This window comes from Ascaphus truei, chromosome 6 (genome assembly GCF_040206685.1).
Source record: "Ascaphus truei isolate aAscTru1 chromosome 6, aAscTru1.hap1, whole genome shotgun sequence".
In the NCBI taxonomy this organism is placed as follows: Eukaryota; Metazoa; Chordata; class Amphibia; order Anura; family Ascaphidae; genus Ascaphus; species Ascaphus truei.
The window spans coordinates 121,336,834-121,352,249 of record NC_134488.1 but is presented as its reverse complement, the minus strand read 5'-3'; the positions used below and the strand labels follow the sequence as shown (position 1 = coordinate 121,352,249).

At 44.6% G+C, this 15,416-nt stretch overlaps 1 protein-coding gene and 1 long non-coding RNA gene across 3 annotated transcripts in view; one reads left to right on the top strand and one right to left on the bottom strand.

Moving 5' to 3' along the window:
• LOC142496565 (uncharacterized) overlaps positions 1-15,416 on the top strand; it is a 62,103-nt gene that overhangs the window by 35,336 nt on the left and 11,351 nt on the right. The window contains exon 2 of the long non-coding RNA XR_012802059.1: positions 5,988-6,085. This is a non-coding gene — a long non-coding RNA (uncharacterized LOC142496565). The remainder of the gene's footprint in view (positions 1-5,987; positions 6,086-15,416) is intronic.
• Positions 7,795-15,416, bottom strand: part of TYROBP (transmembrane immune signaling adaptor TYROBP) — a 42,091-nt gene continuing 34,469 nt past the window's right edge. Inside the window, exon 5 of one of the 2 annotated variants that reach the window (XM_075603231.1) lies at positions 7,795-8,528. In XM_075603231.1, the coding sequence (XP_075459346.1) occupies positions 8,511-8,528 (18 nt within the window). In that variant the 3' untranslated portion in view covers positions 7,795-8,510. The remainder of the gene's footprint in view (positions 8,529-15,416) is intronic. The other variant, XM_075603228.1, reaches the window with a different exon arrangement.

Here is a 15,416-nt window from a genome sequence, read left to right as displayed (position 1 = left end):
ACCCCGCCACCCCACCCAATCAACCCCTCTGTCTCTCTCTCGCCCTCTTTCTCTCGCTCTCTCTCTCTCGCTCTCTCTCTCGCCCTCTCTCTCTCGCCCTCTCTCCCTCTCTCTCTTTCACCCTCTCTCTCTCTCTCACCTCTCTCTCTCTCTCACCCTCTCTCTCTCTCACCCCCTCTCTCTCTCACCTCCTCTCTCTCTCTCTCTCTCACCCCCTCTCTCTCTCACCCCCTCTCTCTCTCACCCTCTCTCTCTCTCACCCCCTCTCTCTCTCACCCCCCTCTCTCTCTCTCTCTCTCTCTCTCTCTCTCTCTCTCTCTCTCTCTCTCTCTCTCTCTCACACTCTCTCTCTCACCCTCTCTCTGTCTGTCTCACACTCTGTTTCTGGATCTCTTATTTACCCTATATATCTTAACTGCCCTATACTACACCGAAATAACCTACACTGCTTTATTCCAGCCCTGACTCAAGCTTTACACAGAAGACATCGGAACCCCCCCTAACCCAGAAGACAGGTAAGAAACACCTCCCCTCCAATGTATAACATTGCGGGAATGAGGGTACCTTGACATTGAGGGACTGCGGATCAGGTAAGATCCCATGCGGGATTGCTGCTTTAGATATTGTGAAGCGGGGATGACCAGACACTGGTTAAGAGGTTCAGGAAACTAGTCATTCACACCTGGCTTTTATTTCTAGATCCGACATTTACACACACACACACACACACACGCACACACGCACACACGCACACACGCACACACACGTAACAAGGACTAATTGTAGTATAATGTAATACAATAAATACATTTATGTCAAAAACTAATGTTGTTCTGACTAGGAATTTATTACATTTATTTTATTTATATATTTTATTTTAAAGCGGGGTTGGAGGCGGGACTAGGGGCGGGTTGGGGGCGTGGTTGGGGGCGGGACTAGGTGGCGAGTAGATTTTTTGGTTGGGCGAGTAGATTTTTGGGTGATTTGTCGAACACTGTATATATATATATATATATATATATAAATGTCTCTATGATTTGGGCTGGTGAATCGCTGGACTACAAGTGTAAATATATTCCAATGTGGAGCAGATTTTGTTTGTGGATTTTCACATGTTTGCTGTGTTTAAAGCAACAGGCGCAATAAAGCCTTATTTCATTTCACCTTAAAACCAGTCTCCATTGCGTACCTCTGCACACATCTCGTACAGGGTCCCTTCCCTTTCTCTGCACTTGTGTGTAGGCGCACAAACCTGACACCACCTCCTTTGAGCTCCATATTCACTTTCTTTTCCTTATGTCGCCTCTGTCTTCATACTAAACCACACTGATGGATGATCACTAAGACCTCTCTTCCACAATGATATCTGATACTGGACTTTGATACCATTTGTAAGTATTAAGTCCAGGGTTACTTTATTGTGAGTGGGCTCCCTCACCAATTGCTTGAAAGATAGTCATGCAAGGAATCCAGTATGTCCCTGCTTCTGAACCCACAAGAGGGGCATGCCCAGTGGTGGGATTCAGCCGGTTCGCACCGGTTCGTGTGAACCTGTTACTAAAATTTCACAAGTTCGCCAAACTGGTGCTTAATTCTCCTACCTGTGGCGGTGGGTGGCGTCTAACAGCATCTTTTCCCTGCATATCTCTTCTCAATATGGCCACGCAGCGTCAAATGGCGCGACGTTGCCATGACAAATGGAACGCCACATGACGTAACTGCATCACGTGACATCTGTTCCTATGGCAACTAGACATTATGTGACGTCAGGGCGTCGCGTTGTCATGGGAACACGGTGCCATGTGATGCCACGCAGCCATTTTGAGGAGAGATATGCTGGGAAAAGATGCTGGTAGACGCCGCCTGTTGCCCAGGTAAGAACCAGTCATTAAGAAATTTCAATCCCGCCACTGGACATGCCAGCCCACATCTGGCAGATCAAATTCTATAAAGATGACCTCTCCTTTCATTGGCATTCCAGGGATGTCTTCTATTAACACCATGTCCAATTCCTCCTCTTGTTCTGGAGATCTGTATATCACCCCAGTATGATTGACAAGCTTCTCACTCAGTGTCTTAATCTTTACTCCAGTACTTTAGGACAACTCCTTCCTTCCTAACCAGTCCTTTCTAAATAGAGTGTAACCCAGTTATGTAAAATTGTCATTGTACCATGACTCAGTAAATAGCCCAGATAGCTAAACCACCCCTTGCCATTATAGCAATTAGTTCTGGTATTTTGTTACACAAACTACATATATTTGTATACATAGCCCAATAACTTTTGTTACTGCTTTACCTAATCTCTCCTGATAATCCTTACACCTCCTCCTGAATGTGTTATGTCTATTTCAGGTGTCCTGTGTCTTTTCCCCTGGATATATTGAATATGGAGAACAGTTTTGGGCACCAGTCCATTAAAAAGACATTATGGAACTAGAAAAGTGCAGAAAAGAGCCACCAAATTAATAAAGGGGACGGAAATTCAGATTTATGAGGTTTGATAAATTAGATTTGTTTATATTAGAAAAGAGGTGTCTAGTAGGGGCTATGATAACTATATACCAATATATTTCTGGGACAATACAAAGAGCTTTCAAAAGAACTATTTATCCCAAGGGCAGTAAAAATGACACAGGGATATACATTTAAGGTGAGAGGAAAGGAGATTTCACCAGCCACAAAGGAAAGGGTTCTTTTCAGTAAGGGCAGTTACAATGTGGAATTCATTCTCCATAGAGACTGTGATGGCAGATACAATAGATGTGTTCAAGAAAAGGTTGGACATTTTTTAGAAAAGAAAGGTATTCAGGGATGCACCAAATAATTAAACATGGGAAGCATGTTGATCCAGGGAGTACATGCGGTCCTTGCTTATCCATCGGAATCCGTCCCGCAAACCACCGTCGGATAACGGACCATCGAATTGCGGGTCCATGTTACTCCGCGGCGGATAAGCTGTTCCGACATTGGATCATGCGTCCAGCGAACTGCATTATGCGGCGTCAGATACGCCATTTTGACGGATAACGGACCATCGGATAGCGAGGACTAACTGTAATCTGATTGCCAATATTTGGAGTCAGGAAGGAGTTTATTTTTCCCCTTATGAGATATCATTGGATGATAGCATTCCGCTGGATCAATATACTGTAAGTACAGATATAGGATCAAGTATCTGTCGTCTAAATTTAGCAAAGGTTGAACTTGCAGGACGTACGTCTTTTTTCAACCTCATGTACCATGTAAATGCATATTGGGGGGGGGGGGGAGGGAGTCCAGGAGCTGTGATTCACTCTCCTTCAAAGTTGAGCCCAGCAGTTTGGATCCTTTTCCCCTCAAAGAGCAAAGTGGACAAAGATCTTCTCCTGCCAGTTTGGGTTATCAACTCTGCCTGCATTGAATATCAGCCCTGTAAGAGCAGATTATTACAGCTGGACTTTCCTCTTTTCATTTACCGCATACACTATATTTTGTTTTCATCTCCTGTGGCCCAAAGGTTTTTTTTTCATGTCATTTTTTCATTTTTCATGGTTTTTTTTCATCAAGGATTGGGCGTTATTGCAAAGAGAGGGGGCTTAGCAGGAGATTCTTTGATTCGATTTATTAAATGCAAAAATGTAATGATTTTTCCAGACAAGGTTCAGATGTGATGGCAGATTTTCATTACATACAGATGATAGAAAATGGGAGCAGATTATGTAGCTTTTGACATCGCTCTGGCGGATTAGTCAATAGTGAACAAGTGCAAGTAAGCGAGCCTGGTCAGTAAGTTTACTGTTCAGATGGTATTAATAGAAAGAGAATTATACAAATAATCAGACTTTTCTCATTACACATACAGCCGCGGCCCCTTTTAACCTCCTACATCCCCCCCAAAAAAATCGGGGATGTTTTCCATTTCTCACGGACTTGGCCGCGCGTCAGCCGCATTTCCCAGACAGCGCTTATGGCGCTTAACATTGAAAGCGCCCGCGGCCCCAAAAACGGCTGAAAACATGCCGCATCTGCCCGCGATTTCAAAAATTGCGGGGAAACGGCCGCAGGAGATTAAAGGCGGCCGCCACTGTATGGAAAAATGCCTCTAATGTCCCTACTATAAAGGCACTCACTCTGTTCTGGAAGACAATTAATATTTTGGACAGGGTCGGAAAGAGTTAAAGGTGGAATATTCACAAGCCATTGTTTTTGATAAACGTAATAAAAAATGTTAACTTTACTCCTTGTTAATATTTGAAGTATAGTTGATGAGTTGTGACCATACACGCCAAAGCAATGCACACATACCTTCCCGGATCTCAGTAATGCACCAAAGGCTGAAAATCATTCAAATCTGCAGTTCTTGTTACACACCTGTGAATGACCAGTCTACTAAGATAGTTCTCCCTCAATTAGAGAGGTTAGGGGAGCTTTTGCGGGTGCAGTAGTGTTAGGACTTATAGAAGAGGGGATACTTTGGTGTGATTTGTTAGCTTCAAATGCTTTGGCCAAAGAATTTAAATGACCCTCATTTATTAAAATACAAACAGATATTGTATTATATACACCAGGTCATAATCCCAGTAGTGCTCCTTTTGACACAAATATATATATATGGTGTGGTGGGTTTTGATTTTGCGCTTGCAGGGGCTGTGTGTGATTGTTTGTAAGTAGAATTAAAGCAGCAGTCCAAGCTGCCGTTTTGAACTTTTTTTTTTTACCTTTAATATGTGCATCAATACAATCCACACAATGATAAGTTGCCGATGCTAAATTGCCGATCGATCCGTTCTCCTGTGATCAATCGGCGAAGATTCAGCTCAGGGATTCATTTAATCTCTGTCAGTGCAGCAGAAGAGGACCAAAGATACAAAGGGGGTCATGCACTAAGCTCCGTTAAGTCGTTTTTAGAGCGCAAAGTGCTCTTAGAACGTGATGTTGCGCTGAACACGATGCACTAAGCCACGCAAACAGGCACTTTGCGCTCTAAAACTGACTTTTTTCTAAGTCCAACTTTGCTCGTTCGTTACCCTGTTTGCGTTAAATTCTGCCCTTACGCGGGATGCACTAAGCTACGTAATCTTAGCATACGCGAAAGTTGCGTTCAACAGAACACGTCAGCTCAAGGTAGACGGAAATAAAGCTGGACTTTGAAAAATTTCTTGCTTTACATTTTTGCATGCGCAACACCCATACAACAGGCTGGCGGGTGTCCCCGGCTGACCCCGAGGGGGTCCCCGAGGGAGGCCGGGAGTCGCGCGTTGTCCCCGGCTGACCCCACGGCCGTCCCAGGGTCCGTACCCGTGGGCCTGCGGTACCAATGTTGTACCTACAAAAATACTAAACAATATTTATAACTAAATACACCCCCTTAACACATACAGTACAATTATGTGAAAAATAACTATTATCCAGATATGGATAATAGATTATTTGCCCATTATTAAATACTGCATTAGCATACCTAAATAAAGTAAATAAAAACAGTGGCCAGCTAATCCAATGAATACAAGCAGTAACAACATCAACAATGAATTAATGAAACCATTAACCAATGAAACCAATTATTTCGTAAACCAACTCAAAATGAATAGTAACACTAACCAATCAAACCAATGAATTACTACAACATTAATGAATGTATACATAAAAAGACAAATACATAAATTCAAACAATATCTGAAATAACCATAAAACTCATTAGCTAACATAATACAACATTAACTACAAACGAACACCAATCGCAAACATTTTATTACCATTAAGCAGGAAAAAAACAAACAATCACATCCACATAAGAAATTGAAATTAAAAAAACCAACAGCAATACCAAGCCACAAATGCCCCCCAAATATTGTCATAATAATGTATTAATCTGTACCCTAAAGTGGTACAGATGAATATATTATCAGTCATTGTGCCTCCCCCAAAAAATCAAAAAACACATCCAAAGAATAAACCTGTAAAAAGAGACATTTACAAACATTGAATATATTACTTACCATTAGAAGCGGTGGCCCTCCGACTCCCGGGTTAACAGGAAGCTCACGTACCTTGAAGGCCTCCAACAGCATCCGATGCCATCCACCATGAAGATTCGGATCAGGTACCCAAATCTTCTTTTTTCTTTCTTTAATCACCTTCTATCTTCATCTGTCACCATTTCTTCATCTTCTTTATCTTCTATCTTCATCTGTCAATCCAAAAAACTCCATGGTAAATCCCAACCGATGTTGTCTCGTCATCTTCTTGGGCTCAAATGAGGCGTCACGGCCTTAAATAAGGCTTGTGACATCACAGTTAGCCTCAAAATGGTTACTAGCCACCTGATTGGCTGTTCAAACCATGTTCCGACTTTAAAAAAAAATTTTTTTTACATGACGTCACTTAAAGGGAATGATGCCAGCCAATCGGGGTTATGCATGAAGGATTAGCTGTACTGCAGTTCAAAGAAATGACATATTTTCAAAAGGCAGATCATCATAATAATTTGATCCCTACACCCCCATATACATAAAAAGCACACAAATCAACCATGTGCAGTCAAACGCACAGTGTCGCAGTCAAAAGCTACAGCACAGATTGAAAATCGTAATATCAAGATAGTTTAGGCAGGCTTGTGGAGAAAATTAAAAAAAAATGAGGGGAAAAAAAAATATTTTTTTTTGGTCACTCACTCTTGAACTTTGCAAGCAAGCAGTGGTTAACTTACAGACGCATGCGCAGTAATCATCAGCTATCAAGCAGGAATGTGATTGAAACCAGAAAGACACACATTCAAAGGAATGGTGTGGGAGAGGTGTACTGTGCTGTAGATAAGATAAGAAGTTGAAATACTGCAGTGCAGTAAATTATCCTGTGTGTGTGCGGGGGCGAGTGAGGGGAGAGCGCTGTATATGCCGAAATGTGATAATGTTACAGCACACGCCTATGCGTTTCAACAATTTTCAAATGAGACATACAGCACTGCACATGCATGTATAAATATGCAAATTTACAATTACTGCGCGCGCACACGCAGACTGTGTACTGACGTAGGTTGAACTGCTAAAGTATTAGACTTCCAAGACAACAGCTCGAGAACGCCCCCCTGAGTTTTTAGACGGTATTGCAGTATTGCAGACAGCGCTAATAAAATGCTAATATTACGAGCGCTAAAATACCGCAATACACTCCGGAAAAAAAAACATACTGCATCTGCCCGCGGTTATCAGAGTTGCGCCGCTACGGCCGCACTAGGGTAAAGGCGGCCGCCACTGTATATGTATACATTTATTAACCTTACTGCCTGCTGAAAGGGCTTCATCCACTAAATATTATTCATTACCTTCCCCACAATGCCAAATTTTCCTTTATTAATCATTAAATTAATTTATCTAGACAAAGATACCCCGGGAGCAGAAAACACCAAACCTGCCACCACCACCAACATGACCCACTGCCCCGTTTCTATTGTGCCCAATCCCCCGTCCCACATGCCGTCTCGTGATACAATCCCCCGTCCCACATGCCGTCTCGTGATACAATCCCCCGTCCCACATGCCGTCTCGTGATACAATCCCCCGTCCCACATGCCGTCTCGTGATACAATCCCCCGTCCCACATGCCGTCTCGTGATACAATCCCCCGTCCCACATGCCGTGTCGTGATACAATCCCCCGTCCCACATGCCGTCTCGTGATACAATCCCCCGTCCCACATGCCGTCTCGTGATACAATCCCCCGTCCCACATGCCGTCTCGTGATACAATCCCCCGTCCCACATGCCGTCTCGTGATACGTGTGGAAATACAATGTTTTGTAGTCAGTAAGATTTATTTATAAACAAATTGTGCAAGAGCACAACCAAAAAACAACATTGGCGGTATAAACACATTTATTTCCGCCCCCTCTCTTAGCCGGGATGGGGTCCTGCCACGTTTGGTGAGTTCTGTGTCTTCCATCTTGTTGGGTGCGCGCACCTCTATATACAGGAGAGGGCAGCGGGGTGATGGTAGTAGGAGTACTAGCTGTTGACACAGGAGGTGTTTCTGGACTTGGGGTACATGGTGTTTTGGGTCTCAAGATAGCGATGGCCTGATATACCAGGCCACACACCTGGGCATTAATATTTTGGATTTGTGAGGATATATTAGTCATATTGGTTCCCAAACGGTTATGTGACAGATTTTTTTCCTGGGTGGCATTATTTGCCTTGCTGGCCTTGAGTCGTTCTTTTTGTATTGGAATTGTATGGGCCTCATCATTTTGTGATCCAAAGCAGCTCTTTTTAGCAGAGTGCTGTGTGAGCCCGAAAGCTCCTGTTGCCCTGTGCTTGTCCTGGTGAAGCGGAGCTAGTTTGCGCATCACTTGCTTCCGATGTGTAACTTGAGCTAGGTGGGGCTGCATGGTCTCCTGTGGAACGCTCATCGTGGCTGCACGTGGAGCTTCACGTGGCTGTTGAAGAGGAGCCACTGTTTCTAGAGCTGGGAGCTCTTGTGGTGTTGGCTCTATCACCAGTGTATATACCGCTTCAGAATCTTCTTCCCCTGTCACATCCTTGGCAGCCACTGAAGAGGGTGAGAAATGTGGTATGAGGTGGGGTGCATCAAGCCAGCAACAAACAATTACAACAATATAACAAGAACACTACAGCTTTGTTGTTAATATACGATTATTGATACTTTGCTGTAAAAAGGTATACTGATCATTGTTGAAGTCTATTCATTCTTAGTTAATAGCACTGGGTTTGGTATGATGCTTGCCAAGTGCAGTATTATGTGACAATTAAAGTCCAAATTAAGAAAGTTTAAAAAAAAACACAAACACGTATTGTATGAGGCCAGTTTAGTGTAGATTCGCGCACACAGATGCAGCCAGTTTAGTGTAGATACGCGCATACAGACGCAGCCAGTTAGTGTAGATACGCGCATACAGATGCAGCCAGTTTAGTGTAGATACGCGCATACAGACGCAGCCAGTTTAGTGTAGATACGCGCATACAGACGCAGCCAGTTTAGTGTAAATACGCGCATACAGATGCAGCCAGTTTAGTGTAGATACGCGCATACAGGTGCAGCCAGTTTAGTGTAGATACGCGCATACAGACGCAGCCAGTTTAGTGTAGATTCGCGCATACAGATGCAGCCAGTTTAGTGTAGATACGCGCATACAAATGCAGCCAGTTAGTGTAGATACGCGCATACAGATGCAGCCAGTTTAATGTAGATACGCGCATACAGATGCAGCCAGTTTAGTGTAGATACGCACATACAGATGCAGCCAGTTTAGTGTAGATACGTGCATACAGATGCAGCCAGTTTAGTGTAGATACGCTCACACAGATGCAGCCAGTTTAGTGTAGATACGCGCATACAGATGCAGCCAGTTTAGTGTAGATACGTGCATACAGATGCAGCCAGTTTAGTGTAGATACGCGCATACAGATGCAGCCAGTTTAGTGTAGATACGCGCATACAGACGCAGCCAGTTTAGTGTAGATACGCGCATACAGACGCAGCCAGTTTAGTGTAAATACGCGCATACAGATGCAGCCAGTTTAGTGTAAATACGCGCATACAGATGCAGCCAGTTTAGTGTAGATACGCGCATACAGACACAGCCAGTTTAGTGTAGATACGCGCATACAGATGCAGCCAGTTTAGTGTAGATACGCGCATACAGATGCAGCCAGTTTAGTGTAGATACGCGCATACAGACGCAGCCAGTTAGTGTAGATACGCGCATACAGATGCAGCCAGTTAGTGTAGATACGCGTATACAGATGCAGCCAGTTAGTGTAGATACGCACATACAGATGCAGCCAGTTAGTGTAGATATGCGCATACAGATGCAGCCAGTTTTGTGTAGATACGCGCATACAGATGCAGCCAGTTAGTGTAGATACACGCATACAGATGCAGCCAGTTTAGTGTAGATACGCGTATACAGATGCAGCCAGTTTAGTGTAGATACGCGCATACAGATGCAGCCAGTTTTGTGTAGATACGCGCATACAGATGCAGCCAGTTTTGTGTAGATACACGCATACAGATGCAGCCAGTTAGTGTAGATACACGCATACAGATGCAGCCAGTTAGTGTAGATACACGCATACAGATGCAGCCAGTTTAGTGTAGATACGCACATACAGATGCAGCCAGTTTAGTGTAGATACGCGCATACAGATGCAGCCAGTTTAGTGTAGATACGCGCATACAGATGCAGCCAGTTTAGTGTAGATACGCGCATACAGATGCAGCCAGTTTTGTGTAGATACGCGCATACAGATGCAGCCAGTTTAGTGTAGATACGCGCATACTGATGCAGCCAGTTTAGTGTAGATACGCGCATACAGATGCAGCCAGTTTAGTGTAGATACGCGCATACAGATGCAGCCAGTTTAGTGTAGATACTTGCATACAGATACAGCCAGTTTAGTGTAGATACGCGCATACAGACACAGCCAGTTTAGTGTAGATACTCGCATACAGATGCAGCCAGTTTAGTGTAGATACGCGCATACAGAAGCAGCCAGTTTAGTGTAGATATGTGCATACTGACGCAGCCAGTTTAGTGTAGATTCGCGCATACAGATGCAGCCAGTTTAGTGTAGATACGCGCATACAAATGCAGCCAGTTAGTGTAGATACGCGCATACAGACGCAGCCAGTTTAGTGTAGATACGCGCATACAGACGCAGACAGTTTAGTGTAGATACGCGCATACAGGTGCAGCCAATTAGTGTAGATACGCGCATACAGATGCAGCCAGTTTAGTGTAGATACGCACATACAGATGCAGCCAGTTAGTGTAGATACGCGCATACAGATGCAGCCAGTTTAGTGTAGATACGCGCATACAGATGCAGCCAGTTTAGTGTAAATACGCGCATACAGATGCAGCCAGTTTAGTGTAGATACGCGTATACAGATGCAGCCAGCTAGTGTAGATACGCGCATACAGATGCAGCCAATTAGTGTAAATACGCGCATACAGATGCAGCCAGTTTAGTGTAGATACGCGCATACAGACACAGCCAGTTTAGTGTAGATACGCACATACAGATGCAGCCAGTTTTGTGTAGATACGCGCATACAGATGCAGCCAGTTTAGTGTAGATACGCGCATACAGATGCAGCCAGTTTTGTGTAGATACGCGCATACAGATGCAGCCAGTTTAGTGTAGATACGCGCATACAGATGCAGCCAGTTTTGTGTAGATACGCGCATACATACACAGCCAGTTTAATGTAGATAGATACGCGCATACAGATGCAGCCAGTTTTGTGTAGATACGCGCATACAGATGCAGACAGTTTAGTGTAGATACGCGCATACAGATGCAGCCAGTTAGTGTAGATACGCGCATACAAATGCAGCCAGTTAGTGTAGATACGCGCATACAGATGCAGCCAGTTTAGTGTAGATACGGGCATACAGATGCAGCCAGTTTAGTGTACATACGGGCATACAGATGCAGCCAGTTAGTGTAGATACGCGCATACAGGTGCAGCCAGTTTAGTGTAGATATGCGCATACAGATGCAGCCAGTTTAGTGTAGATACGGGCATACAGATGCAGCCAGTTTAGTGTAGATATGCGCATACAAATGCAGCCAGTTAGTGTAGATACGCGCATACAGATGCAGCCAGTTAGTGTAGATACGCGCATACAGATGCAGCCAGTTTAGTGTAGATACGCGCATACAGATGCAGCCAGTTTTGTGTAGATACGCGCATACAGACGCAGCCAGTTAGTGTAGATACGCGCATACAGATGCAGCCAGTTTAGTGTAGATACGCGCATACAGACGCAGCCAGTTAGTGTAGATACGCGCATACAGATGCAGCCAGTTTTGTGTAGATACGCGCATACAGACGCAGCCAGTTAGTGTAGATACGCGCATACAGATGCAGCCAGTTTAATGTAGATACGCGCATACAGATGCAGCCAGTTTAGTGTAGATACGCGCATACAGATGCAGCCAGTTTAGTGTAGATACGCGCATACAGATGCAGCCAGTTTAGTGTAGATACGCGCATACAGATGCAGCCAGTTTAGTGTAGATACGCGCATACAGATGCAGCCAGTTTAGTGTAGATACGCATATACAGATGCAGCCAGTTTAGTGTAGATACGCGCATACAGATGCAGCCAGTTTAGTGTAGATACGCGCATACAGATGCAGCCAGTTTAGTGTAGATACGCGCATACAGATGCAGCCAGTTTAGTGTAGATACATGCATACAGATACATCCAGTTTAGTGTAGATACGCGCATACAGACACAGCCAGTTTAGTGTAGATACTCGCATACAGATGCAGCCAGTTTAGTGTAGATACGCGCATACAGAAGCAGCCAGTTTAGTGTAGATATGTGCATACTGATGCAGCCAGTTTAGTGTAGATTCGCGCATACAGATGCAGCCAGTTTAGTGTAGATACGCGCATACAGATGCAGCCAGTTTAGTGTAAATACGCGCATACAGATGCAGCCAGTTAGTGTAGATACGCGCATACAGAAGCAGCCAGTTTAGTGTAGATATGCGCATACAGATGCAGCCAGTTTAGTGTAGATTCGCGCATACAGATGCAGCCAGTTTAGTGTAGATACGCGCATACAGATGCAGCCAGTTTAGTGTAGATACGCGCATACAGATGCAGCCAGTTTAGTGTAGATACGCACATGCAGATGCAGCCAGTTTAGTGTAGATACGCACATACAGACGCAGACAGTTTAGTGTAGATACGCACATGCAGATGCAGCCAGTTTAGTGTAGATACGCACATACAGATGCAGCCAGTTAGTGTAGATACGCGCATACAGATGCAGCCAGTTTAGTGTAGATACGCGCATACAGATGCAGCCAGTTTAGTGTAAATACGCGCATACAGATGCAGCCAGTTTAGTGTAGATACGCGTATACAGATGCAGCCAGTTAGTGTAGATACGCGCATACAGATGCAGCCAATTAGTGTAGATACGCGCATACAGATGCAGCCAGTTTAGTGTAGATACGCGCAAACAGACACAGCCAGTTTAGTGTAGATACGCACATACAGATGCAGCCAGTTTTGTGTAGATACGCGCATACAGATGCAGCCAGTAATGTAGATACGCGCATACAGATGCAGCCAGTTTTGTGTAGATACGCGCATACAGATGCAGCCAGTTTAGTGTAGATACGCGCATACAGATGCAGCCAGTTTTGTGTAGATACGCGCATACAGACGCAGCCAGTTTAGTGTAGATAGATACACGCATACAGATGCAGCCAGTTTTGTGTAGATACGCGCATACAGATGCAGACAGTTTAGTGTAGATACGCGCATACAGATGCAGCCAGTTAGTGTAGATACGCGCATACAAATGCAGCCAGTTAGTGTAGATACGCGCATACAGATGCAGCCAGTTTAGTGTAGATACGGGCATACAGATGCAGCCAGTTTAGTGTAGATACGGGCATACAGATGCAGCCAGTTAGTGTAGATACGCGCATACAGGTGCAGCCAGTTTAGTGTAGATATGCGCATACAGATGCAGCCAGTTTAGTGTAGATACGGGCATACAGATGCAGCCAGTTTAGTGTAGATATGCGCATACAAATGCAGCCAGTTAGTGTAGATACGCGCATGCAGATGCAGCCAGTTAGTGTAGATACGCGCAAACAGATGCAGCCAGTTTAGTGTAGATACGCGCATACTGGTGCAGCCAGTGTAGATACGCGCATACAGACGCAGCCAGTTTAGTGTAGATATGCGCAAACAGATGCAGCCAGTTTAGTGTAGATACGTGCATACAGACGCAGCCAGTTAGTGTAGATACGCACATACAGATGCAGCCAGTTAGTGTAGATACGCGCATACAGATGCAGCCAGTTAGTGTAAATACGCGCATACAGATGCAGCCAGTTTAGTGTAAATACGCGCATACAGATGCAGCCAGTTAGTGTAAATACGCGCATACAGATGCAGCCAGTTTAGTGTAGATACGCGCATACAGATGCAGCCAGTTAGTGTAGATACGCGCATACAGATGCAGCCAGTTAGTGTAGATACGCGCATACAGATGCAGCCAGTTTAGTGTAGATACGCGCATACAGATGCAGCCAGTTTAGTGTAGATACGCGCATACAGATGCAGCCAGTTTAGTGTAGATACGCGCATACAGATGCAGCCAGTTTAGTGTAGATACGCGCATACTGATGCAGCCAGTTTAGTGTAGATACGCGCATACAGATGCAGCCAGTTTAGTGTAGATACGCGCATACAGATGCAGCCAGTTTAGTGTAGATACTTGCATACAGATACAGCCAGTTTAGTGTAGATACGCGCATACAGACACAGCCAGTTTAGTGTAGATACGCGCATACAGATGCAGCCAGTTTAGTGTAGATACGCGCACACAGAAGCAGCCAGTTTAGTGTAGATATGTGCATACTGACGCAGCCAGTTTAGTGTAGATTCGCGCATACAGATGCAGCCAGTTTAGTGTAGATACGCGCATACAAATGCAGCCAGTTAGTGTAGATACGCGCATACAGACGCAGCCAGTTTAGTGTAGATACACGCATACAGATGCAGCCAGTTTAGTGTAGATTCGCGCATGCAGATGCAGCCAGTTTAGTGTAGATACGCGCATACAGACGCAGACAGTTTAATGTAGATACGCACATGCAGATGCAGCCAGTTTAGTGTAGATACGCACATACAGACGCAGACAGTTTAGTGTAGATACGCGCATACAGACGCAGACAGTTTAGTGTAGATACGCGCATACAGGTGCAGCCAATTAGTGTAGATACGCGCATACAGATGCAGCCAGTTAATGTAGATACGCGCATACAGATGCAGCCAGTTTAGTGTAGATACGCACATACAGATGCAGCCAGTTAATGTAGATACGTGCATACAGATGCAGCCAGTTTAGTGTAGATACGCGCATACAGATGCAGCCAGTTTAGTGTAAATACGCGCATACAGATGCAGCCAGTTTAGTGTAGATACGCGTATACAGATGCAGCCAGTTAGTGTAGATACGCGCATACAGATGCAGCCAGTTAGTGTAGATACGCGCATACAGATGCAGCCAGTTTAGTGTAGATACGCGCATACAGACGCAGCCAGTTTAGTGTAGATACGCACATACAGATGCAGCCAGTTTTGTGTAGATACGCGCATACAGATGCAGCCAGTTTAGTGTAGATACACGCATACAGATGCAGCAAGTTTTGTGTAGATACGCGCATACAGATGCAGCCAGTTTAGTGTAGATACGCGCATACAGATGCAGCCAGTTTTGTGTAGATACGCGCATACATACACAGCCAGTTTAATGTAGATAGATACGCGCATACAGATGCAGCCAGTTTTGTGTAGATACGCGCATACAGATGCAGACAGTTTAGTGTAGATACGCGCATACAGATGCAGCCAGTTAGTGTAGATACGCGCATA